Here is a 26,504-nt window from a genome sequence, read left to right as displayed (position 1 = left end):
CTAAGATGCTACTGGAAGGAATTTTTTTATTTTGTTTCCCCTGCTTCTAGATGGTGTTTAAAGGTAAAGGACCCCTGGACGGTTAAGTCTGACCTAAATTTGACTAAATTCGAACCGCCGACCTTCTGATCGGCAAGCCCAAGAGGCTCAGTGGTTTAGACCACAGCGCCACCCGTGTCCCTCTTTCCCCCTGACGTGGGTGGCACCGTGGTAGAAACCACTAGCCTCTTCAAATCCCCATGATGGGGTGAGCTCCCGTTGCTCTGTCCCTGCTCCTGCCAACCTAGCAATTTGAAAGCATGCCAGTGCAAGTAGATAAATAGGTACCACTGCGGCGGGAAGGTAAACAGTGCTCTGTGCGCTCTAGTTTCTGTCACGGTGTTATGTTGTGCCAGAAGCAGTTTAGTCCTGCTGGCCACATGACCCAGAAAGCTGTCTGTGGACAAACGCCGGCTCCCTCGGCCTGAAAGCGAGATGAGCGCTGCAACCCCATAATCACCTTTGACTGGACTTAACCATCCAGGGGTCCTTTACCTTTTACCTTAGATGGTGTTTGCTGTGGTCTGTGCAACATCACCCAGCAGCAATGGAGGAGGGTGGCAAAATCTTGAAAAGGCATACTCTCTGGTAGGCATAAGAAAGGAGGAAGAATATGCCTTCGTTTAAGTGGAAATTGCCAACTTGCCAGCACAGCATGAGGGTGGAGAATCAGGAGCTGGCTTCCTCCTTGCTTTCTTCTCATCACCACGGAAATTAGATTTGGGGTTTCCGGGCCCCCGGGGGTGATAGATCTGAGTTAGAGCGCTGTGATCCCTGCCCCACCTTTCAGTGCCTCCGTCCCACTTGGCTTTATGCAAATGCCGACCATTTGTTTTAAGTTCCGCGTACTAAACGAACTGAGATTTCTTCTAAATGGAGTGACAGCGCTACTAATTTATTTGGGTCGCATTTGTTTCCTGCGCTGCTCCTTGCCCCCAAGCCCTTGGTTGCTTGATGGATATTCTATAGAAGCAGATAAATTATATTCAGAGGCCTCTGCTAGAAAACTTTACCTGTCAAGGTAGCTAGGACTTGGCCATAACAAGGTCAGAGGAGGGGGGCAGCTTAGGGACAATTAAATGGGAAAAGAAGGAAGCCAGGCTCTCCCATCTATATACCAGGGAACTGAATGGGCGGTGTATGATTCAGCAAGGGCCCTTTTGGAACCCGAAATGTTCTAGTAATTCAATCCACTTTTCCTGTTTCCAATCCAGTGGGTGGAGGCACATGAAGCCCAAAGTGATGTCTTTTGGGAGCCATTATGGTCAGCAGACTAAGTGATCTGACCCATCCTTTATTCCAGGGGTGATGAACCTCTGACCATGGGCCAATTGTGGCTCACCGGGAATCCCAATTTGGCCTGCAAGTCCATTCTCCTTGAAACCATGCCCATCCACCCCACATCTGACATCATATGTGATTTCAGGTGTAGGGTGGATGTATCTTTGAAGGAGCTTAAAGTGAGCTCCTAAGTGTTCCCTTTGCTGGAGCTGGGTGCCCTCCCACTGCCCAATATCATGGGCCAGGAGCCAGCTTCACCTGCTGAACGGCAGCCTGAAGGGGGAGAAGGCAGAGTGACTCCATCTGCAGCTGATCAGCCTTCCAGGACACAGGAGAAGGCGCTGATGAGAACCAGCTGGCTTCAGCCTTCTTCAGCAGAGCTTCCAGCAGCAGTCAGGTGCCGGAAACAACACTTGTAGTTCCTGGCCCTGCCTTGTTGCTCATCTTGACCCTTGATCTTTGGGTTTCCTGACCCCTGGACCGTCTGACCACGTGGATTGCTGCTCTCCTAATCCTAGGACTGGACCTGACTTTGGATGCTGACTCTGCCTCCAGGCAAATTCCCTCTAAGAGACTCTTCTGGTTGGCTGGTCTCCCACTCCCCTAAGCTCTGCACGTTGTTGCTCATCAACAAGACCACGACACCCATCGACTGAGGAATGGAGAGGCCGTGCCTTGCTCTGGGAGCAGGGAGCGGTTTCCTCCTGCGCAAGCCCCATTTGAGGCTCACACAGCAGAATCCCTTGCTGGGAGGAAATGTCCCACTTGTTAAACAGCAGGGATGGGGGCAGGAGCGCAACTTGGGTTTCCCACTTGGAGCACTTGCATGTTTTGGGCTAGCCCGGAATGCATGAAAGCTGGCGGACAGGTGAGTGGGTGGGAAAGGTGTTTCCAGGATGGTATGCTTGCTTGGGGACTCTCAAACTCCCCCCCCCCAACCCCCCTGCCTTTCAGCAGATGCTGGAGGCTTTGCCACTGTGTCTGGTGCTGCAGAGGTCCTCCTCTCTGCTTGCAGCCCCACCCCCTTCTTTCCTCGCCCAACCCCAAATCAAAGTTGTACTTGGGATACAGGACGCTTCTGAGATGGGAAAGGTACATGGTCACCCGGAGGGGTAATAAGGAACATTGTTGTGGTAGTTGTAGTCGGGACACACTTTCTGCACGAGCCTGTAGTCTATGCTGTAGAAGGTGATATAGATACAGATGACCTTGAAGGGCTTGGAGCAAACCCAGGAGACCTGGCTCTGCGTGTGGTTCAGGTAGCAGGTTTTGGAAGGGTCATAAGTGCACAGGGTGGTCTTCTTGGCTTTGTCCACTTTCTCGTACTCCACCCGGCAATTGAAGATCTTGGATTCTTTGGCCTCGATGAAGATCTGTTGTTCGAGGTCAAACTCCACAGCTTTGTTGGGGGGCACCAGGCTGACGGAGATGTTTCCCTGCCCGGTGGAGTTGTGCCGGAAGAAGACGTTGACCGTTCCGTTCCCGTGGTCGACCACTTTCCCTGTGATCAAGAGGTTCAGCTTTACCGTCTTAATGTTGGAGTAGAAATCACCCCAGCCAAATATTTTCTTGAGCCGGCCGGGGTTTCCGACTGAGTCCCTCCGGCCGCGGGGCTGCACACCCTGGCTATGCTTGGACAAGCTCTCTAAGACGTCCCAAAACTCTTGGGCGTTGTTGGAGGCCAACTCCAGGAGACTGGTGTTCTGGAAGTGAGATTGGGCTGCAGAAGGCTTCAAGGAGAGCTGGCCTTTTTTCTTTTGTACCCGGGATCTTGGTTGCTCTTTGGGTGACTTCCCACTTTCCTCCTCCTCTTCCTCCGTTGCCTCGTCTTGGCCACAAATCACCTGCATGGAACAAGATGAGATCATGATGTCCTAAAACACTGCCTTTTCTTATGGCTGTTGTTGTTTTACTTACCTCCTCCCCTGCCTTCCTTTATGGCAGTGGTTCTCAACCTTCCTAATGTCGCGACCCTTCAATGCAGTTCCTCATGTTTGGTGACCCCCAACCATAAAATTATTTTTGTTGCTACCATATTTTTCGCTCTATAAGATGCACTTTTTCCCTCCTAAAAAGTAAGGGGAAATGTGTGTGCATCTTATAGAGCGAATGCAGGCTGCGCGGCTAAGCCAGAACAGCGAGAGGGATCGCTGCGCAGCGCTTCCTCTTGCTGTTCTAGCTTCTGGGATAGCCCCTCAGTCCCTTCCCCCAACTCCCGGAAAAGCCCCCAAGAGCCGCACTCCCTTTAAATAAATTTTTTTTTTTTTTGCATTCTCCCTCTAAAAACTAGGTGCGTCTTATGGTCAGGTGTATCTTATGGAGTGAAAAACACAGTACTTCATAACTGTAATTTTGCTACTGCTATGAATCGTAATGTAAATATCTGCTATGCAGGATGTATTTTCATTGTTACAAATTGAACATAATTAAAGTATAGTGATTAAACACAAAAACAGTATGTAATAATATATATATTTTTCGTGGTGTGGGCGCCGTCCCCCCCCCACTGACATTTCCGCCCCCTCCCTCACCACAGTGGAACCTCCCCATCCTCCCAGTGTAGCAAATCGCCGGCCAATCGCCTGCAAAGGTTTGAGGCCCTGGCCAATGGGCGAGCGGTGGCTGCGCGTGGCCGAGAGGAGGAAGGGGGCTGGGCTGAGCTGGCCGAGCACATTTCCAGCAGTCCCTCATCGGAGCAAGTTGTTTGCCGCTGCTGCTCTGCTAAGCGTGGCTCCTGTGCCTGCTCTTGTGAGCAGCAGAGGCTGTCGGCGGTGGAGGAACCCACCCCCCAAAAGCTTGCCGACCCCTGGTCTTAAGCGACCCCTGTGAAAGGGTCGTTCGACCCCCCAAAGGGGTCACGTCCCACAGGTTGAGAACCGCTGCTTTATGCGCATCTTTGGCTATTTGAAAATCTGTTGTGGGCATCACCGCAATGTGCTGCAGCGGCCTGGCTAATTGCTGTGGGATGTAACATCACTGAAGAAGCAGTCAGATGCAACATTTCCTGTTTGTCCAGAGTGGACACGCAGGGGGATGTTGCTTCAGCCAGGAGGACTTCCTGCCACACCTGGTCTGGAGCATCCTCCCCCTGCGTGTGACCAAGGAGATGGGTCTGACCCTGGCAGACTAGGGGCTAGTCATGCAGCCATCTTCCTCTTGACTCTCTTGATGCCTTTTGCTGTCTGCTGGCTCTCAGCCAGCAGCACACGGGCTCATCCCTCACAGAGGATGAGCCTACACTTTTCTCTATAACTGTTACTACAAGCTAAAGCCTGCCTTCAGGACCATACTGTGAACTGCATGTAAGTAACAGTCATTACTTTTAAAAGAAGACTGTTGTGTCATTATTATTTTTTAAGAGGGAACTAAAGGGGATTTACCATGACAAGCCAGGCTCGATTGCTTAACTCAAATGATTCTCACGAATCCATCCACTAGCTTCCTGCAATGTACAAGGGGATGTGCTCTGCTACAAGCTCCCTAGCATGAGAGAGGAAGGATAATATTTAATCAATATATCCTCTCCTCCTATCCACAACATTCCCACAGTTTCAAAACACTAGTAGCTTGCCTGAGTACAAAGAGACCTGCGGTCTCATTTGAAGTGTCAATTTTCTGTCCACCAGAACACCCAGAAGGCAAAAATTAATTTCTCCAAATCAGCTCTAAGTAAATTCACTACCCTGGTTTCTCTCTCTCCATTGGCTGGAATGACCCTCAGAATACTTGTGCACTCTCTTGGACATGCTCATGCTTTGACATGCACCCCACATCTGTCCAATCACAAGCATGCACCCAAAATATCCAACACACACCCTTTTCTGCTCCTCCTTCCTCCCATTGCCCCAACCAACGTCCTTTCGCTCCCCCAAATCCCCATCCACCCTGTTTTCTGCTCTCCTCCCATGACTCTAGCTTCACCCTTTCCCTCTCTGCCATGTTACTTTCACGTCCACCTTGCACCACCCACCCAATTTCTGCTCCTCCGTGCTCCAGAATTCCTACCTTCCCTCTTCCAATCCACAAACACGCAGCCACAACCAGCCTTCTCTCTCTGCCCTCTAGCCAGTCGAAAGGTCTGCTGCTGTCCAGTCTGAATGGAAGTGGACGTGTGCAACAGAGACCTTTGAGCAGCCCAAGGAGACCGCCACGCAGCGGCGTAGCGTGACTTGTCAGCACCCGGGGCAACGCAAGTAATTTGCGCCCCCCCAACCCCTAACCTGCGAGTTGCCGCTGGCGCTGCCGCGCAAACAACGCTGCTTGCCCGGAGGAGGATGGAGGCAGAAGCAGCCGCCGCCTGTGGCTGGGCCGAGGGGATGGCGGCGGCGGCAGGGTGCAGAGGCTGCCCGTGCCCGGCCAGGCGTCGGTGGCGGCGGCGGCGCTGCTGCAGCGGCTGCTCCTCCTGCGAGCAGTGAGCGGAGCGCAGCCACAGCGACGGCGGGGGGCGCGCGCGCTAGGGCGCAAGGCTGGCGGTGGCGGCGGGGAGCCCGGCGGAGGAAGGAACTTGTCCCTTCCCTCTGGACTCGCGCCCCCCCAGATGTTGCGCCCGGTGCGGCCGGCACCCCTGGCACCCCCCACGCTACGCTACTGCCGCCACGCATTGCATTTTCCTTGGTTATCTGATGTGAAGGGAAGCAGATGGCCAAGTGGGCACTATGGCAACCCTCTGGGGTAAGCTGGTTCCCATGGTCACTTCCTTGGTGAATGCAGATAATGGGTTATCTAGATCAGGCACCCCCAACCTTCAACCCTCCAGATGTTTGGGACTTCAATTCCCATCATCCCTGACCACTGGTCCTGTTAGCTAGGGATCATGGGAGTTGTAGGCCAAAACATCTGGAGGGCTGCAGGTTGGGGATGCCTGATCTAGAGGATTTGCCTCATTGAGCTGCAGTGGGCTTTTGCTTTCCAGCTGTATATGGAAACTTTCTTGAATGGCCTTTTTACGCATATAGAAAGATGTTGAGCAACTGAGAGTGAAAGTTTGGGCTGTACCTTGTGAGCGATTCATGTATATTAATGAATTGGCAAGCTTAAACTCCTAAGTTCAGGAATATTGAAGGACCTGCAGCTATACCGGATATATATATATATATATATATATATATATATATATATATATATATGCAGGTTTTGGTGTCTTCGGGTGTCTTCCCGTGTAAGAGTTGGGGTGTCTAGGCGACGTTTCGACGAGGTCTCACTCGTCATCTTCAGGCTGGTGCTTTCGGCTTCTTGTTACTGGAACAGAGCAGGATCTCAGTGTTTGAGTTCCTATAAAAACTGTTGAGGGGGTGTGGTGTATAGCCTCCGACGTTCTGGGCAGAGAGGAAGTTCCCAGGTTAGTGTGACTTTTCTTCTTTTGTTCCTTAATTACTTGAGGGATATCTTGAGTGATTTCTTGAGTGATATTCTGAGTACCACTTAGGAGGGTCATTAAGTGTGGATTAGTTGCTAAAGCTTTCGTGTCTTGACCTCTTGAGCTTGTGAAGAGTTTTTCTGAGAAGATGGCTGTACTGCACTTAGTTGTGCTCTGGCTTGGCTTCGTGTATAGGGGCGAGCTGTGGTTTTGTGCCCTGTGCCAGCCAGATCTGTGTAGGGATTGCAGGGGGGTGCAGCATCCGGAGGTGCCACTATGGTTTGGCTACTGGATGGTGTCTGTAATTTATCTGTGGGGAGGGTCTGGGTTTGGGTCTGGTGTGGTTGATTGGTGATGGCGTTCTGTGTGCCTCTGGTTCTGGTGTCGGTTTTTGTGGGGAGGGCTAATTTCCAGATGTCTGGCAGGCGGGACGTGTCGTCACGCTTGTTCATGTTGTGAGGGTGTTTCTCTATCTCGATGGCTTCCATGATTATTCTCTTGTGGTGATGTTCCATGTTAAAGAGCAATTTGGAATCTGCAAAATTAATTTCGTGTCCTGTTTCTTTCATGTGTTGGAAAAGAGAGGAAGTTTTTTCTTCTTTTTTGACGGCATTCTTGTGTTCTGCGATACGTGCATTTATTCGTCTGTTTGTTTGTCCAATGTACGTGGCTGGGCAGACTTTGCAGGGTATTTCATAGACCCCTTGGTTTTCCAACTGGATTTTATCTTTGGGGTTTCTGAGGATATTGGCTATTTTTTGGTTGGTGCAAAAGGCTGTTTTGATAACCAAAAAATAGCCAATATCCTCAGAAACCCCAAAGATAAAATCCAGTTGGAAAACCAAGGGGTCTATGAAATACCCTGCAAAGTCTGCCCAGCCACGTACATTGGACAAACAAACAGACGAATAAATGCACGTATCGCAGAACACAAGAATGCCGTCAAAAAAGAAGAAAAAACTTCCTCTCTTTTCCAACACATGAAAGAAACAGGACACGAAATTAATTTTGCAGATTCCAAATTGCTCTTTAACATGGAACATCACCACAAGAGAATAATCATGGAAGCCATCGAGATAGAAAAACACCCTCACAACATGAACAAGCGTGACGACACGTCCCGCCTGCCAGACATCTGGAAATTAGCCCTCCCCACAAAAACCGACACCAGAACCAGAGGCACACAGAACGCCATCACCAATCAACCACACCAGACCCAAACCCAGACCCTCCCCACAGATAAATTACAGACACCATCCAGTAGCCAAACCATAGTGGCACCTCCGGATGCTGCACCCCCCTGCAATCCCTACACAGATCTGGCTGGCACAGGGCACAAAACCACAGCTCGCCCCTATACACGAAGCCAAGCCAGAGCACAACTAAGTGCAGTACAGCCATCTTCTCAGAAAAACTCTTCACAAGCTCAAGAGGTCAAGACACGAAAGCTTTAGCAACTAATCCACACTTAATGACCCTCCTAAGTGGTACTCAGAATATCACTCAAGAAATCACTCAAGATATCCCTCAAGTAATTAAGGAACAAAAGAAGAAAAGTCACACTAACCTGGGAACTTCCTCTCTGCCCAGAACGTCGGAGGCTATACACCACACCCCCTCAACAGTTTTTATAGGAACTCAAACACTGAGATCCTGCTCTGTTCCAGTAACAAGAAGCCGAAAGCACCAGCCTGAAGATGACGAGTGAGACCTCGTCGAAACGTTGCCTAGACACCCCAACTCTTACACGGGAAGACACCCGAAGACACCAAAACCTGCATTCCTGTACCCGTGAAAATCTACGAAAGCAAATATATATATATATATATATATATATATATATATATATATATACACACACACACACACACACACACACACACACCTCTGGTTACATACTTAATTCGTTCTGGGGGTCCGTTCTTAACCTGAAACTGTTCTTAACCTGAGGCACCACTTTAGCTAATGGGGCCTCCTGCTGCTGCCGTGCTGCTGCTGTGCGATTTCTGTTCTCATCCTGAAGCAAAGTTCTTAACCCGAGGTACTATTTCTGGGTTAGCGGAGTCTGTAACCTGAAGCGTATGTAACCTGAAGTGTATGTAACCCAAGGTAAAGGGACCCCCTAACCATTAGGTCCAGTTGTGACCGACTCTGGGGTTGCGGCGCTCATCTTGCTTTACTGGCCGAGGGAGCCGGCGCACAGCTTCCGGGTCATGTGGCCAGCATGACTAAGCCGCTTCTGGCGAACCAGAGCAACGCATGGAAACGCCGTTTACCTTCCCGCCGGAGCGGTACCTATTTATCTACTTGCACTTTGACGTGCTTTCGCACTGCTAGGTTAGCAGGAGCAGGGACTGAGCAATGGGAGCTCACCCCGTCGCGGGGATTCGAACCGCTGACCTTCTGATCGGCAAGTCCTAGGCTCTGTGGTTTAACCCACAGTGCCACCCGCATCCCAACCCGAGGTACCACTGTATATATATAGGCAGACAGGTCCCTGCCTCAAGAAACTTACAAGAGGGAGAGCTAAAGGACATGGAAGAACAATAAGCAAGTGAGTTGAACATACCTAGCTAGACTTCACTTTGGATGGGAAATGGAAGACCGTGCTAAAAGTTGCACAGAATGCATTTGGAAAGAGACATTAGGATAAACTATGGTTTATTGCGTTGGGAATGAGCCTAGCCTTGCTAAAAGCTTGTATGCTCTCCCCTTCCCCCTCCCCCACCTGACACCACATCCAATTAACCACAGTTTTAGCCTAACCCACCTCACAGGGTTGTTGTGGAGATTAATTGCGACTGAGAGGTGGTGACCGGCCCAAAGTCACCTGGTGAGCTTCATGGCTGAGTTGGGGGCTTGAACCCTGGTGTTTTTCAGGGTGAAACAACTGTGGCCTCTTTTCAAGAAGTAATAATAATAATAATAATAATAATAATAATGGTCCCCCACCCATCTGACTGGGTTGCCCAGCCACTCTGGGTGACTCTTTTCTGAAGCTCAACAAGACACTTGGAAGATGCTTAGTGAAACAATAAGCAGCAATCTCCCTTAAAAAAAAAAATAAAGCTTACATCCTCCTCTCTGTGGATATGTCTTTCTGCTTTTATCTTTCAAAGCTGCTCCTTTGGCTTTGACGTATCACTGCAGTCGGGCACAGCCCACCCTCCACGTTGTAAAGGGAAAGGAAGCATTCCTTCTGACGGCGGATCGCGACTTTTGTTTATTGAATTGTCACAGTTAAGAGAAACGTCCTCTTTCCTCAGACAGGCGCACCACTGAGCTTTTGCCACAGGCGCACTAACATTTATTCAATTAATCAGTGAAAGGCCAGGCAGTTAATTGATTGAAAGACCTCTAATAGCTTGACGGCTCCAGTGAATGGCTTGAAAGCTGAGAAACGACAGAAATAATGGGTCGCGCCGCGTGTCATAAACCACTGCTGATGGCCACAGTCATGCCATACATTTAAAACAGTGCCACAGTCATGGCTTGCCCCCAAATAATTCTGGGAGCTGTGGTTTGTTAAGGGGCTGAGAGTTGTTCGGAGGACACCCCCCCCTTCCCCTCACAGAAATAACAATTCGCAGAGTGGCTTAGCAATCAACCATTTTCCCACAGGGAATTCTGTGAACTGTAGTTCTGTGAGGGGAACAGGGGGTCTCCTAACAGCTCTGAGCACCCTTAACAACATACAAATCTCATAAATCTTTGGGATAAGTCATAACTCTTTAAAGTGTGTATCATATTCCTTTTCGTACTTGAAGTAGGTGTCTCATTAGGCTAGAGAGTCCAGCCTCAGCGACTGGGGGTTCCTGGTTCAACTCCCAGAGTTTTAGCGGGTTCTGCTGTTTTAGGTCATTTTACTCCCAGTGCCCAGATATCTTTGGGGCGAGCCATGACTGTTTAAAGTGGCATGATACTGCTTTAAATGTACGATGTGAATGTTGCTCATGGAATAATAATAATAATAATAATAATAATAATAATAATAATAATAATAAATTTATTTATACACCGCCCATCTGGCTGAGTTTCCCCAGCCACTCTGGGCGGCTCCCAATCGAGTGTTAAAAATGATACAGCATTAAATATTAAAAACTTCCCTAAACAGGGCTGCCTTCAGATGTCTCTTAAAATTAGGATAGCTGCTTATTTCCTTGACATCTGATGGGAGGGCGTTCCACAGGGCGGGCGCCACTACCAAGAAGGCCCTCTGTCTGGTTCCCTGTAACCTCACTTCTCGCAATGAGGGAACCGCCAGAAGGCCCTCGGCGCTGGATCTCAGTGTACGGGCTGAACGATGGGGGTGGAATGGCAATCACCATCATCCTTGGGGTTCAGGAGTGTGTTTTCTGATGAGCAAACTGGAGGGCAAGAGGACACACACACCCTAGATAATAGTGCCATTGAAATCCTTTCAAATTTACTTTGGGAATGGCCATGGGAACTCATTAAAGCCAGAGTGGTTCCTTGCTTGCGTAATGGGTTATATCCAACAACATTCTACCCAGAGCAGAGCTGTTGAAATCTGTGGCCCTAAAGTTCATCAGCAAAATGGCTTTACTTTGACTAGAACTAACATTGGATACAACCCATTGAACTTCATAAAGATGACTAGCTTAGGTCAATTCATCTCAATGGGCCTACACTGAATGTATGTGGCCACAGCCTCCCCAAGACATTTTGCTGCCCAAGCAGCTGGCTTTGCCTTCTTACGTCAATAGAATAATAATAATAATTTACTGGATTTCTTACTTGCCCTTCACCATAAGGTATTGAAGTATAATACTAGAAACAGTTAAAACAATTTTCAATCAGATGAATAGGGTAAGTCCCTACACACACACACACACACACACACACACACAGAGAGAGAGAGAGAGAGAGAGAGAGAGAGAGAGAATATTTCTATGTATATATGCACCCAAGGCCAGATGAATTACTTCAACACCTGAGGTGGAAAAGCCCACAAGTGCCTCTCCTCAGGAGTAAAAATACCATCATAATAAATTAAACGACTATCAATTTGCTGCCTTTTCGTGATGACTAAAATTATCTGCCAGAGACAGCTGTCTTGCTCTGCCTTAATGGTCTAGTTGTTAGGAACTGTCCACAAATAGCCCCTCCCCCCACACAAAATAGTATGGCATATTTTGAATGGCCATCTAACTGCATCAAGGTGGGTTGAATATCCAACCCACAAATAAATCCACAGGATTAACAAAAAAACTTGCCTAGTCCCCACCCCATATAAGAACCCAACCACACTGTGTTTAACATGTTCCAGTGGCTATTTTTGAAATTCAATAAGGCTACCCTAAAGGAACCACTCTGTTTCAATGGCCGTTCTTTCCTGTTCATTTTAGTATGTCCCAAGAAGGGGTATTATGCATGTGATTGTGAATCCTCTTCTGAACAGGGCTCAATGTGAGGAGCCTCAGGGTGTGTTCAGCATCAGTCTCTCATCCCTAAAACTTGTAAGGAGATTAGTGTACTTTGGACATGTTCAATATCACTTATCAGCCACAACATGCACACCGTAAAATGATGTGCAGGACCCAGGTATCTTCAAGGTCCTATACCCCCATTGCTGTACATTGGTACGTCAGGTTACAGATACTTCAGGCTACAGACTCCACTAACTCAGAAATAGTACCTTGGGTTAAGAACTTTGCTTCAGGATGAGAACAGAAATCGGGTGGCGACAGCGGGAGGCCCCATTAGCTAAAGTGGTACCTCAGGTTAAGAACAGTTTCAGGTTAAGAACGGACCTCCAGAACGAATTAAGTTCTTAACCCGAGGTACCACTGTATAATCCTGGGGGGAAATGGTTCTGTCTATGATTCTGTTTCCATATGATCTTTTTAATTATTTTATTACTAGAATCAGCCAGTTCAGGATCAATACTACGGCTAAGGGAAACATTCAGTTTTGTTTGTGTTTTAATGAGAAACTGCCTAATTCACACGCTCAAACCAATACATGAACTGAAACAGCAATCCTTTCACAAATTCACACTTCTCCGAATTTTGCAATGTGGTTCTCCAGCCAAGCAATCTGTACATAATGCATACAGTAGTAGATAGGTAGCCGTGTTGGTCTGCCATAGTCAAAATAAAATTTTTTTTCTTCCAGTAGCACCTTAAAGACCAACTAAGTTAGTTCTTGGTATGAGCTTTCGTGTGCATGCACACTTCTTCAGATACCACTGAAGAATCTGAAGAAGTGTGCATGCACACGAAAGCTCATACCAAGAACTAACTTAGTTGGTCTTTAAGGTGCTACTGGAAGAAAAAATTTTTTATTTTGATAATGCATACAGTTAAAGAAAAGAATACATAGAAGTGTGTATATTCATGAAAACAATTTCCAAAAATGGATTATATTAAATTGCTTGCAAAAAATCTCCGGGGGTGGGGTGAGGATGCAGTAGTATGCTTGTAAATTATCATTAGGATTTTACCAAACAAATTGTGGCAGAAATATGAACTGCGTTTAAGCACGGAACAATGAGAAACTGAAAGAAACCAAAACGGATTGATCCATTCCCATACTGAACTAAACAGAATGAAATCATGGGATCTTTAGAAACCTGGAAGTTCAGTTCCATATGCACTGAGAAATAAGAGCGCATTTAGCTCCTTCTGGGATTTTACAAACTGCACCTGAGCGTAGAGAGTATTTAACTTAGTCACTGCACTTTATTTGCTTTATCTGTTGAGCTGGAAAAGGCATTGCAGTCTCTGGTGTTTTGCCCTTGCAGCAGGTTTGGCAGGAAGAACCTCTTAGTCTTAGTGTCTATTCCCCCACCAGGTTTAGTTTCAAGGACATACCCTCCCACTCCCCAAGAGCTGGTGTAGTGGCCAGGAGATTGAGCTGGGAATCTGGAAGCTCCTGGTTTGAATCTTGCCTTTTCCACGAACTCACCAGGGTTGCCTTCTGCAATCTCCCCTCTTTCCCTCCCAGTCTCTGTCCTACCATCTGCAACTGGGGGGAGAGGGAAGGATAATAGAGTCTCACCTTATAGCAGAGACATACCTCACCATTCGAAAACCAAAGTGCGGCTTCCGATTGGCTGCAGGAAGCTCCTGCAACCAATTGGAAGCCGCGGAAGCCCGGCCGGACGTTTGGCTTCCAAAAATAGTTTGCAAACCGGAACGGTCACTTCCAGGTTTGTGGCATTCAGGAGCCAAAATGTTCGAGAACTAAGCTGTTCGAAAACCAAGGTAGGACTGTACCAGAAACTGCTATACAGTGCTAAGTAGAAATAATAATTTCTGGGCGGCTTCCAACAAAATATTAAAATACAGTAATGCATCAAACATTAAAAGCTTCCCTAAACATTCCCTAAGTATTATTATAGGGAGGTTCTGCACAAGAAAGCAAGGTCGTTAGACTGCCTGGAGCCCCAGACCTCCCTTTCTCCAGGGCTGCAAATAAACCACGCATGTAAATCACATTCAAAGCACCCCCTAAAAAAAAAAAAAGATTCCCAGGAACTGTAGTTTACCCCCACAGAACTGCGGTTCCCAGCACCTTCCACAAATTGCAGTTTCCAGGATACTCCTGGGGAAGATGGGCTAGAAATGTGTTATGTGCAAGAAGCTTAAATTAATAAATCAGGCTCTGTATATACCCCTGTGCAAATGTGCCCACGTTCAACCTCTGGTATCTCAAGGTAAAGTTGGGAAAGACTTTTTGTCACATTCCCCTGGAGAGCAGTGACAGTTACTGAACTAGTTGGATCAATGGTCCAACTAGCTCAGTATAGCTTCCCGCAACACACAAAGAGCATGAACGCAACACACAAAGAGCATGAACATACCCGCTCCAGCCTCAACATGTAACTTCTGTGCCTCAATCCTATACTGTAGTCAGAACAGAGCCTTCCTGTGTATGAGTCGTACACAGTATGCAATTTCTCCCGATTGGTGGCTGCAGTGTCTCCACATGTTGCTTCTGTGTGCAGCTGTTTGCACGATAAGGGCTGCGCCATTAGGAAATTTGCTGCTATTTACTGGTAAGTCTCAAGGACAAGCCAGTGCCCTTGGTGAGGGACCAAATTTCATCACCATCATCATCTAAACCAGTAAAAGATGACCAGTTTAGAAAGAGGATGAAAGAAAAGGATCAATACTCATCAAGAGGGTTCTGACACTTCCCAGTTGGCTTTTCAAAGTCTTTTTAACATCGATGTTTAAAACAGAGATGGCATACCCTTCCCATTTGACATTTACTGTACTGTATACATCTGAAGACATTTGCCTGCCTGGAATGGAACTCAAATAGGACACACACACACACACACACACACACACACACACACTTTAAAAAGGCTCATTGCACCGATTCAGATTCCTCTTCTATATCTCCACCCCCTCTGGTGAAAACGTCTTCGATTTTCTGCCTGGTGGGACCACCTGCCTGGTTTTCTTTTAACAGAGTAAAATATATATATAGGGAAAAGAAAATGTAAAAGATTGCAAATATTCAAATAGTCTCATCTGAGAGGTTTCCCCCCAGAACTGATATATTGTAAAGTTATGCGAAATGTGCCCCATGGCCAGCTGCCCTCTAACATCTCCCAATTGGTATATATTTTATCTTAATGCCATACAGTGCTACCTCAGGTTAAGAACTTAATTCGTTCTGGAGGTCCATTCTTAACCTGAAACTGTTCTTAACCTGAAGCACCACTTTAGCTAATGGGGCCTCTTGCCGCTGCCCTGCGATTTCTGTTCTCATCCTGAAACAAAGTTCTTAACCTGAGGTACTATTTCTGGGTTAGCAGAGTCTGTAACCCGAGGTACCACTGTACTAGGATGCTGCCTTGTACTCACCCCTTGCCTTTTCCTGTAAGACCTATTGCAGTCGTTAAGAGTCGTCAACAGGCTCATCTCAGCTATCTGCCAATCTCCCATTCCCACCACCCTTCTGAGTAATACCCCTCCCCACCTTCTCACTATATAGAAGGGTCCGGCAACTTCTGTTTCAGTGTATCTGAAGAAGTGTGCATGCACACGAAAGCTCATACCAAGAACTAACTTAGTTGGTCTTTAAGGTACTACTGGAAGGAATTTTTTTATTTTGCCTTGTACCCAGTTACACTAGTCCATCCAGCCCTATACTGTCTGTCCTGACGGGTTGGCAGCAGCTCTGTAGGGACCCAGGAAGAAGTTCGTTTCCCATGACCTTTTCATTTTAACTGGAGACTCGGCAGATTGAACCTGAGACCTTCTTCAGATAAAGAAGGTGCTCTGCTAATGAACTGTGCTTCCTCTACATCCATCCATCCATCCATCCATCCATCCATCCATCCATCCATCATTAAATTTATACCTCACCTTTGCTGGAAGGCTCTCAAGGCGCCATTCATAGTTTTCCTCCTAATAAGAACAGTAAGACCTGCACCAACAGTTGACACTTCCAGGAGACTGGGAAAGAGACCTGCCATCATTGCTCTCCCTGACATTAGTCTTTTGGTGCTGTGTCAGCTGCCTCTGGGAAACTGTAATACATGGGTAGGCAAACTAAGGCCTGGGGGCCGGATCCAGCCCAATCGCCTTCTCAATCCGGCCGCTGATGGTCCGGGAAGCAGCATGTTTTTACATGAGTAGAATGTGTCCTTTTATTTAAAATGCATCTCTGGGTTATTTGTGGGGCATAGGAATTCATTCATTTCCCCCCCAAAAATATAGTACGGCCCCCCCCACAAGGTCTAAGGGACAGTGGACCGGCCCCCTGCTGAAAAAGTTTGCTGACCCCTGCTGTAATATGTCACCTAACATCCCCTCCTCGAATTGCATTTACACCAGGCTCCTTGGAGTGCAGGAAGACCAGGATCAGAAACTTTATTGTCTGCGAACTTTATTATATTGGTTTTATTTTCCCCCTAATATTGACTTTATTCTGCATTTGCTGAATCGTTGGTTTTTGTTACTTTGAATCGGCTGACCTGTTTTGTATTTTTTTTGTATATTTGTATTTCCACTGCTTTCTAGATGTTTTGAACGCTTGGGTGCAGCTCATTGCGGAAAAGCAGCATGCAGGGAAAATCAATCAATCAATCAATCAATCAATCAATCAATCAATCAACCAGAACATAAAAAAGAGCCCAGATGGATCAGGCCAGTGACCCATCTATTCCAGCATCCTGTTCTCACAGTGTCCACCTGTGGCGCCATCTTGAATAACAGATTGGAGGCGGGGCAAGTATAAGCCCCGCCCTGTAGAATCAATCGCAAGACGCAGCACGGAGGGACCTCAGCTCTAGGAGTTGGCTCCGATGGTTGCTCCCCCAGACAGCTGCGATAAGCCCACCAGCCCATTTTAACCCTCACATTTTAACCCTGTGAGGTGTCTTACCCAGCTGAGAGATAAGGAGTGGCTCAAGGTCACCCAGTGAGCTACACAGCAGAGTTGGAAACTGCTCTCCCAGCCCCTAGTCCGACACTGACCAGTCCCCCACGCTGGTTTTCTCCGTCCAAGCTATGCACATTTATTTCACCTATTAATTTCACCTCTCTATTAATTTCACCTCTCTAAAAAACTCACAAACAACAGTTGAGGGCATAGTTGCCACCTGTTCTGTATCGTACAGGATTGTCCCGTATTTCAGTGTAAAATGCTACATCCTGTATTGATACGGTTTAGTCCTGTATTTCAGGTCTTTTCTCTTTCTCTCTCTGCCAAGTTGGGGATGCTCTCCCAATTCATGTGTTTGAAAGGATGTGAGAAAGGTCATGTATTTGAGCTCTGGGTAGCCGAGCACAGACAGATTTACGAATTCATGTGTGCATCCGTGTGTGTGTGTGTGTGACAACTTCCAAAGGGGCCATCCTGTTAGGCCGCAGTCGATTGTAATAAAGGTAAAGGTAAACGGTATTTCTGTGCGCTCTGGTTTCCGTCACGGTGTCCTGTTGCGCCAGAAGCGGTTTAGTCATACTGGCTACATTAAGGTTACCAGATTTTTTTCAATGAATCCAGGGACAACTTCAATGGATTTTGTATGGGGACTGATTTGTAAATCCGGGGACTGTTCCCAGGAAACTGAGACATCTGGTAACCTTAGGCTACATGACCCGGAAAGCTGTCTGTGGACAAACGCTGGCTCCCTCGGCCTGAAAGGAAGGTGAGCGCCACAACCCCATAGTTGCCTTTGCCTGGGCATAACCGTCCAGGGGTCCTTTACCTTTCTAAAGATTGTAATGGATTGCTTTGAAGTCGCTTCAGCACCAGAAAGGGTAAAAGAAATCGCCCCCAAACCAACCCACCTTATCCTGTATTTTGCCAGAACAAAGATGGCAAAATAAAAAAGTTCCTTCCAGTAGCACCTTAAAGACCAACTAAGTTAGAAGAAGAAGAAGAAGAAGAAGAAGAGTTTGGATTTGATATCCCGCCTTTCACTCCCTTTAAGGAGTCTCAAAGCGGCTAACATTCTCCTTTCCCTTCCTCCCCCACAACAAACACTCTGTGAGGTGAGTGGGGCTGAGGGACTTCAGAGAAGTGTGACTGGCCCAAGGTCACCCAGCAGCTGCTGTTTCAGTGTATCTGAAGAAGTGTGCATGCACACGAAAGCTCATACCAAGAACTAACTTAGTTGGTCTTTAAGGTGCTACTGGAAGGAACTTTTTTATTTTGACTATGGCAGACCAACACGGCTACCTATCTGTAACTGGAAAGATGGCAAAGCGTGTTTTCCTTCATGGAGAGCACGTGTTGCAGTGGGGGCCGCCAGGACACTCCAAAGTTGGGGGTGGGCTAATTGATTGTTGGCCACTGTTGTGATTGGGCTTCCCTTGTTGTTGGGAAGAAATTAATGTTGCCATTTGTTGACTGACAGCCAGAAATGCTAAAACTACTTGCACAAGGCTAGGGCTTCCTCTTTTCGCCCGTGCATCAGATTGCCTGTCCCCCCCTCCCTAGAATTAAGGTTGTTTGCTTTGACCTTGCTATACCTCTCATGGGGTCGTCTGCTCTTGGGGCAGGGCCCCGGTAGGAATTTTGTCCATCTGGCTGATTGGCTGGGGCCATTTGGTTTTTGCCTACTGCGTAGCAAATCGTCACAACTTGTAAGGTTGCGGTTAGGCATTGGTTTATGGTTTGGTTGGTTGAGGGGCATGGATTGGCTGTGCCTGCCCCTCTAATGCTGCTGCTGCAAGGGATTCCGTTAAACAAATTAGGGGCTAACTATTGCTTGTCCACTCTGTCAAGGGGGCTCGGGCCATAGCAATGAGCTCCTGGTTGCATTTGGGGAGGGCTGAGGGCAGCTTCCCTGCTCCGTCGCTACCCCCAAGTGTATTCCCCTTTCCTGACTTTTGCATCGTGTGGAATGTCAGTCTGTCCCCCATGGTGGGGGCAGATAGTCGCAACCAAAGCCTAAGCAACCACTCACATTTTTGTATTTTAATAAAGTTGTGGCCAAAATTATGCCAAAAACCTTAAACAAAAATTCTGTGTGACGTGTGAGTTATTAGGGTGGCCCTGGGGACCTCAACAAGCAACCCTAATAGCATCACATAGAAACAAAACGACATTGCAATACAACCATCGCAATCACCCATAATAAACAGACGCAGCAGAACTTCTGACAGCAGAAAGCAGCTTCTCAATAGGTCACAATCCACCCAATGCCTGCTTGCCCCAACATTGGTATTTGATTGTGGGGCCTTTGGTATGCTCTTCCATAAAGTTTAGTCCCACCCCCTCCACCCGGGTTGGGGAAGGACAGTGTGGGGGTTGGGGAAAAGTTGGCCCAGGATATTTGCAAGGTGATGTGTGCAGAAGCCTGCGGCACTGTCGTCAGGATGACTAAACGGTGGGAATGCTGTATTACTCATTTTCTCCATCTGAGCTTTGTTTTCTAATTCATTTATTTGCGGGTACGGCGCAGGGCTATGCATGTCTAACCCAGGAGGTAGACCCATTGAATTCAATGGAAATTACTCCCAGGTAATTGTGTATAGGAAGAGGGGCATTTTAACAGTTTCATGCCCAAGTAAGGAGATGAAATGCTTCTCACTCTGGCACTTTTAATTGCTGCTGCGTAGTTTAAATTAGCTGGACTGGGAAGCTGATGGACTTGGAAGTCTTCAGATATGAAATGTTTAAAGGTAACTGTAAGAGGTATATATCTTAATTTAATTTAATTGATTGATTTCGGTCACTGACCAGAATGCAAAAGTATGTATCAAATTTTGGAAAATGCATTAAAAAAATTAACTTCATTAGGGGGAAAAGAAAGCCAACCTTTTTTCTTTTTCTTAAAAAAAGCTCTGCTCAGCATGGCCCTCCAGATGTTGTTGGGACTACATAATCCTTTACCATTCGCCATGTTAGCTGGGGCTGATGGAAATCCAACGCCCTCAGTGTCCACAGCTGGGAAATGGGAACTATAGCTGCCAACCACATGGGGTGTCGGTTTATTTTCATGAAATTGCCCCCCCCAAAGAATCAATACTGCTGAACAATCATATAAAATACTATAGAATGATCAACACCTCTCTCTCTTCAGGCTTCTTTGTATCTGTTTGTTTAGATGAACCAGAATACAGAATCGTAAGTGCCAGATTAAATGATAACAACTAACAGCCTTCTGGAATTAGATCATCTTTCAGGTAAGCAGATTTCAACTAAACATTGGGCAGACATGCACCATAAATTTGAAGGATTGTTTGACGCACATTTAAAGCACATTACTTCCCGCAAGAATCCTGGGAACTGTCGTTTGCGAAGGTTCCTGGGAATTTGAAGCTCTGTAAGGGGGGAAACTACAGTTTCCAGGATTCTTTGCATGACGTGGAGTGTCAGGCTTCCTAGTTATAAGAGTTATTTGATGGTGGAGCAGGAGACGTCGGGATCTTCTTCACCAAGAATATTTAAGCAGAGGCTAGGCGGTCATCCTGTTAGGGATCCTGTGTGGTAGATCCAACATTGATCAGGGTGGGTTGGCCTCGATCACCTCCAAGATCCCTCCCAACTGATTCTAAATTCTAGAAGCAGGCAAAGATGGGAAAATTCCAATGCAAAGGACTGTCCTCTCCTATAAAGATCCTCCTTTATGTGGTAACTCACTGCACCTGTATGAGAGAGGGCACCAAACATAGGGCCTCGCCCCGAGATCTGGGAAAGTAAGAAGGCTCTACAGTGGTACCTCAGGTTAAGAACTTAATTCGTTCTGGAGGTCTGTTCTTAACCTGAAACTGCTCTTAACCTGAAGCACCACTTTAGCTAATGGGGCCTCCCGCTACCGGAGCACAATTTCTGTTTTCATCCTGAGGTAAAGTTCTTAACCCGAGGTACTATTTCTGGGTTAGCGGAGTCTGTAACCTGAAGCGTGTGTAACCTGAGGTACCACTGTATATAAACCAGGAGCTGGAGCTCTTATTACATGGGTATTTCTGAATCAGCGAAGGGGGCATGCAGAAAGCCTTGCGGTCCAGTCCCCAGTATCTCCAGGCAAGGCTGCATGCCCTCCAACTTCCCTGAAAATGTCGGGACCATCACAAAAACCCTGCTTCTCACTTGTTTCACGTGGAGCCCGAATTCCCAAGGGGCCTTCCCTTCAGTCCAACATTTCAATGTGTTACTGGAAGTTCAGACCTGTACATCCTTCTAACATGTCTCTTAGATCTATGCCTCCTGCTCCCCACCCCCATCCTGCCACACTCAATATGGCGTCACTTCCTGTTTTTATGAAAAAACAAGATCCGGGTCACTCCAATGCCCCGAAGAAAGTTTCCCGCTGTTTCCCCACTACTACAGGCAGCGGGCCTTCTCGACAGTGGCGCCTGCCCTGTGGAACGCCCTCCCACCAGATGCCAAAGAGAACAACAACTACCAGACTTTTAGAAGATATCTGAAGGCAGCCCTGTTTAGGGAAGCTTTTAATGTTTGATGCATTACTGTATTTTAATATTTTGTTGGAAGCCGCCCAGAGTGGCTGGGGAAGCCCAGCCAGATGGGCGGGGTATAAATAAAAAATTATTATTATTATTATTATTATTATTATTATTATTATTATTATTATTATTACTCTGGTGGTCAGTCTCCCATCAAGAAAGTGGTGAGTGGGCAGGGCCTGTCTGCAAGGCCATCGCCATGACTGTGAGCGGCACCAAGGGATTGCTGATCACTTCACTCCGGCTTCCTTCATTCAGCTGCTGCAACTGCATCCCTGCCCCAGCCTCAGAGGGGGAAGATGCAAGGGAGTGGGCACACTGATGTAGAACATGTCCCTATTTTCCATGATTTTGCCTATTAATTTTTATTAATTTCCCAATTTTTAAACAGATTAACATGAAATCAATTCAAATTTAACACATATTTTAAAATGGACTTTCCACACACCCCCTTTCAAGATGCTTCTTTCCCCTCCCTCCTTTGCTGCTCGCAATAAAGTACATTTCCTTAATTTCTAATACTTTCCCATCCATTCTCTCTTTCCATTGACTGCGCATGTTCAATTCCTGCTTGGACTTTTATTTAACCATTTCCCAATTGATCAAATATAGTGGTACCTCTGGTTATGTACTTAATTCGTTCCGGAGGTCTGTTCTTAACCTAAAACCGTTCATAACCTGAGGTACCACTTTAGCTAATGGGGCCTCCCGCTGCGCGATTTCTGTTCTCATCCTGAGGTAAAGTTCTTAACCCGAAGTACGACTTCGGGGTTAGCGGAGTCTGTAACCCAAAGTGTTTGTAACCCGAGGTACCACTGTAGAGTTAATCTCTCTTTATCAACTAATACAGTTCATTCATCATGCCGTATATGTCCCTATTTTCATCTGAGGAATGCTGGAGGGTACTGGGCAGGGAATGTCTCCCACCTGAAATTCTGAAGAGCGAATGCTAGTTGGTAGAGACGGTACTTTGCTAATTGGATTAAGGTTCAATATGAGGCAGGTAAGGTGTACAGGACAGGGATTGGGAGGAACCAGTGGCCCTCCCCGATATGGCTGGACTACAACTCCCATCAGGTCCCGGCACCACGGCCAATGATCGAGAGCGATGGGAATTGTAGCCTAAGAATTTTGGATCACCACAATTCCTCCCCAGGGAAAAGGAAACATCACTCCCTGAGCTAGTCAGAACAGATGATACGGGACCAAATGCACCAGAGGACAAGACAGGCTTTGTATGTTTATTGTAGGGATGGGGAGACTCTAGGCCCTTTGGCTATTGTTGGACTAGAACTCCCAACATCCTTGGCCATTGGCTATGCTTGCCAGGGCTGATGGGAGTTGTAGCTCAGCTGGAGGGCCAAAGCTTTCCAACCTCTGCTTCACCGTAATAGGCAACATACCCCTGGTGCCTGCCGACTCTGAGTTCTGTAATTAACGCAAACAAACACAACCGCCTTTTTAAGTAGAGAGGAGAAGACCGCAGAACCATCCTAATATGATTTCTTGACATGCAGACGGGTTTTTAAGTGCCCCATTGACTGGCATAGGGAGTAACCATTTATTAATTTTTTTTAAGAGAGGAAGGAAAACACATTATGAGGGGTGGGGTGGCTGGATGGGGAAGAAACCAGGCAAGAAGCAAGCACAGTGACAAAGCCACCCAGTTCAGACCAGCTGCCAGCCCCCATGCCCACAGTATTTGGAGGAAGATGTTTCTACGCCAGTTCGGCAGGGATTAAGGGCACTCTGTTGCCAAAGAAAACTCTGGGCTTGTTTCCGTGTGGACATGAAATGTGTGGGGTTTTTCCCCCTCCCCTCTGTTCAGAGAACAACAAAATGATTAGTGGGGGAGCTGGTAGGAGCTCTGTGTACCCCAAAGGGCAGTGGGAAGAGTTCCTAGTGTCTTCTCCAGGAGATGAGGTTTGCTACCTGGGCCACCCACAATTCCAGTGAGATAACTTCTGTTTTTCAGTGGGCTCGGAGATTAAATGGAGGGTGTGTCTGTGTCGGCACCTTTGCCGCTCTCCGCTGGAAATCCATTGTTATTCACCCTTCTATGCCAACCCACCCTGCCAGGTTCTTAAATATAAATGCTGCATGCAAAATCTCAGAATCCGTGTTTGTTTTTTCCTCTGGGGGGATGATAACAATGATCTAAGAAGTCACCTTCTGGGCATCCAAGCAGAGGTCTTCTCTTAGACCCTTCCTGCCAACCAAAGGGTGAGCAGCGCCTCTTGAATACACAGCTCCAGAGCCCCGGGCAAAGGATTAAACAACAACAACAACCAGAACCTTGCAGACATGCATTGGGATAGCGTGACCGGGGAAAAAAGCCTCTTCTCTGCTTGATAGGGAAACAAAGCTTCTTAAGCCTGCTGCAGCATTTTTATAAACCCGTGCCGTTTTCAAGGCCTGATTTGCTAATTAGTTTTTGTAAGTTTTGGCAACCGTTTTAAACAGGGGTCAGTGGGGAACCTGCCCATCTTGCAGGGGGTGGGGGGCAGAAATGATCATTTGCTACCAGCCCAGAGTCGATTAGGTTCGGCACAGACTCTGGACCTGTATTCAGATCTTTCCATCGTCAGGAAAGCTCACTTGGGTGACCTCAACCATCTCTTATTATTTTCTCTTCATCTGCCTCCCTTTGTGTCCCCATTGGATTTGGGAGGAATCTTCACTCCCTTGAGTTCTGCCTTCCTCGCCCCATAAGGGATTGCCATAAGTAGAGCTAGTTTGTTTGGTGGCCTTCCAGTTTCCTTCGGGGAAACTTGCAGGATGGATTTTGTTTGTACTTAGGATCTGATAGCTTGCCACGGCGAGCACTTCTCTCCCCAGGACCAGGTTGCCTGCGAATGAATATGTGATACAGCTTTCTCCCCCTGTCTTGTTGTGGTTTCCTTACTTGCAGCCTGGCTCGCCTACCTGAGCCAGCTAGAATTGCTTATTTATTTGGGTGGTGCAACCTGTTTGCCTCTTCAAGGTGTATTTGTGTTTATTCCGGGGATAGCCAAATTGTCCTCTCTCTCTCTCTCTCTCTCTCTCTCTTTCTCCCTGTAGTGCATTTAACTACAGCCTGACATAAAGCCATAAAGCTATTATTGAGCAGAATCGGATCCCAGAATGAGATAAAAAGTGATCAGATAGCTTTATAAGACTGTTCAAGCATTCTGAATGACTAGGTACGCTCAAATGGAGGAGTTAGGATTTATTTCTTATCTTTAAAAATCTGCGCTGTTTTGTATTTTATTGCGGTATATTTTTTACTGCATTCCTTGTCAATTTTTTTTATAACTCATTTTGAACTTTTATTGCACGTTGCCCAGAGAACTCTCCTCCGGGGTGGTTAACCAATTTAAACGAACAAGCAATGAGAGATTCAAACAGACAAGCAATTAAGGAAGAGATTTGGCAGGTGACGCTTTTCTTAACCAGGCACCTGTTTACAACCCTAGATCAGGACCTTAAAGAGAAGGAAAATGGCAACCTTAATTGATAGGCAGATGGATGGGTAGCCCTGCCTTGTGGGGTTGGACTAGATGTCCTTTGGATCCCCCCCTCCCAAATCTCCTGTGCCCCGACCCTGCCTGGCAAAGTTGATGCGAGGACAATTGTTAAGCCCAGGCAAAGCCCGGTGCATGCTAAGAAGTGCTACGCGGAAGCAGCAGACCGCAAAACTGCTGGAACATACTAATTTCAAGCAGCGCTTTGCACAAGCCGCCCCTTTGCTCTCAGGCACCGCCAAGGGCATGCCACTATCCTTATTCTCCCCCCCCCCGCAACCTCCCCTTTCCCTTGTCCGTTGCTCACTCACCAGCAGATAGATGCTCCCTTGGATGAGGAATATGAAACAGCACCGTGTCAGCTGCATTTTCTTTTCAGCCTCTCCTCCTCCTTTCCCCTCCTCTTATCGATATCTGGCTAAATCTGTTGTGCTTCCTTGCTGCTGCTGCTGCTGCTGCTGTTTATAATCTGGCCTCTGGCTTCCTAGGATCTCCCCTTTCCAGGTTCCATCTGGCCGCCTCTATCCAGCCAGGCATGGATGGGCAAAACAGGAAAAAAGGGAAGCAGGAACAGCCCCACTGTCTCAACCTCTGCAGTTGGAGAGCTCCATGGGGCTGCCTCCTGTCTGCTCCCTGCTTTGCCGGAGACTCTGGCAAAACTCACTCCAGTCCCTCGCTCTTTTCTTTCTCCCTCTCTCCCTCTCTCCACTAGCTCCCTCCCACTGACAGGTGCCACCACTGGAGCCGACGAGCCCTGCCTTAACCCCTTGCCTGCCTGCCTGGCAAACTTGGAAACTCAGCGCAGAGCTCCAAAGTTGGCAACAGCGTCCTAGAGAAGATTGCGCTCTGCCTCTGCCTTGCCCAGTTTAGGCCAGCATCCTGGGAAGAACGGCTGCAGGTAGGTCGGGAGCGAGGAGGGTGCCGATGTCCCCAGGGTCTTGTGGCCGGAGCTTGCTTTTAGGATGTGAAAGATGGGGGGTTGGGGTCGTGTTGTTGTTCCAAGATGATGCTTGGCAAGGAGGAAAGAGAAGTTCCTAATCTGAGTCAGGGGCGGACTCCAGAAGCTGTTTTCAAGGACAAGGCTGTGTCCTTGGTCTGGGAAGGTTCAAAGCAGCTGACCTGAAAACAGAGACGTTATCTATACCTTTGTCTCCGTGAAAACCTTTCGATTAAAAACAACGACAAAAGAAGGAAAGGGGAGTACCTTTTGAAAATGTGCAAAGCTGCTCTGGGTGTAGGTTAAAGACAAGAGCCCTTGGGGCAGACGGTATGACTCACAAGCAGGCTTCAGATCTGCCACATCCAGTCTTTTATTTTTAAAATGATGTATCCCGGTTGCATCTTGCCCATCTTGAATCCCAGGGTGACTTTCTGCAGCGCTTGGGATCTGGGAGGGAAAATCGGAGCACTGCTTTCTGCCTC

General features: G+C 47.4%; 1 protein-coding gene across 1 annotated transcript; it reads right to left on the bottom strand.

Annotated features, from left to right (window-relative positions):
• Window positions 1–353: 353 nt before the first annotated feature.
• On the bottom strand, window positions 354–25,744 carry NXPH3 (neurexophilin 3). Its single transcript, XM_083470269.1, has 2 exons — window positions 25,394–25,744; window positions 354–3,164 (listed from the first exon to the last, which is right to left on the bottom strand). The coding sequence occupies exons 1-2, from the start codon at window positions 25,448–25,450 to the stop codon at window positions 2,421–2,423; spliced, it is 801 nt and encodes a 266-aa protein (XP_083326395.1). The 5' UTR covers window positions 25,451–25,744; the 3' UTR covers window positions 354–2,420.
• Between the last annotated feature and the right edge of the window lie 760 nt (window positions 25,745–26,504).

This window comes from Podarcis liolepis, assembly GCF_965112155.1.
Source record: "Podarcis liolepis genome assembly, chromosome: 13".
NCBI lineage: Eukaryota > Metazoa > Chordata > Lepidosauria > Squamata > Lacertidae > Podarcis > Podarcis liolepis.
This window is presented reverse-complemented; position numbering and strand designations above follow the sequence as displayed.

Bases quoted from the DNA above. Each gene is read 5' to 3' on its own strand.
- NXPH3 (XM_083470269.1), bottom strand. From the start codon at position 25,450: ATGCAGCTGACACGGTGCTGTTTCATATTCCTCATCCAAGGGAGCATC. The intron at 3,165-25,393 runs GTGAGTGAGCAA...TGTTCCATGCAG, and splicing joins AAGGGAGCATCTATCTGCTG to GTGATTTGTGGCCAAGACGA.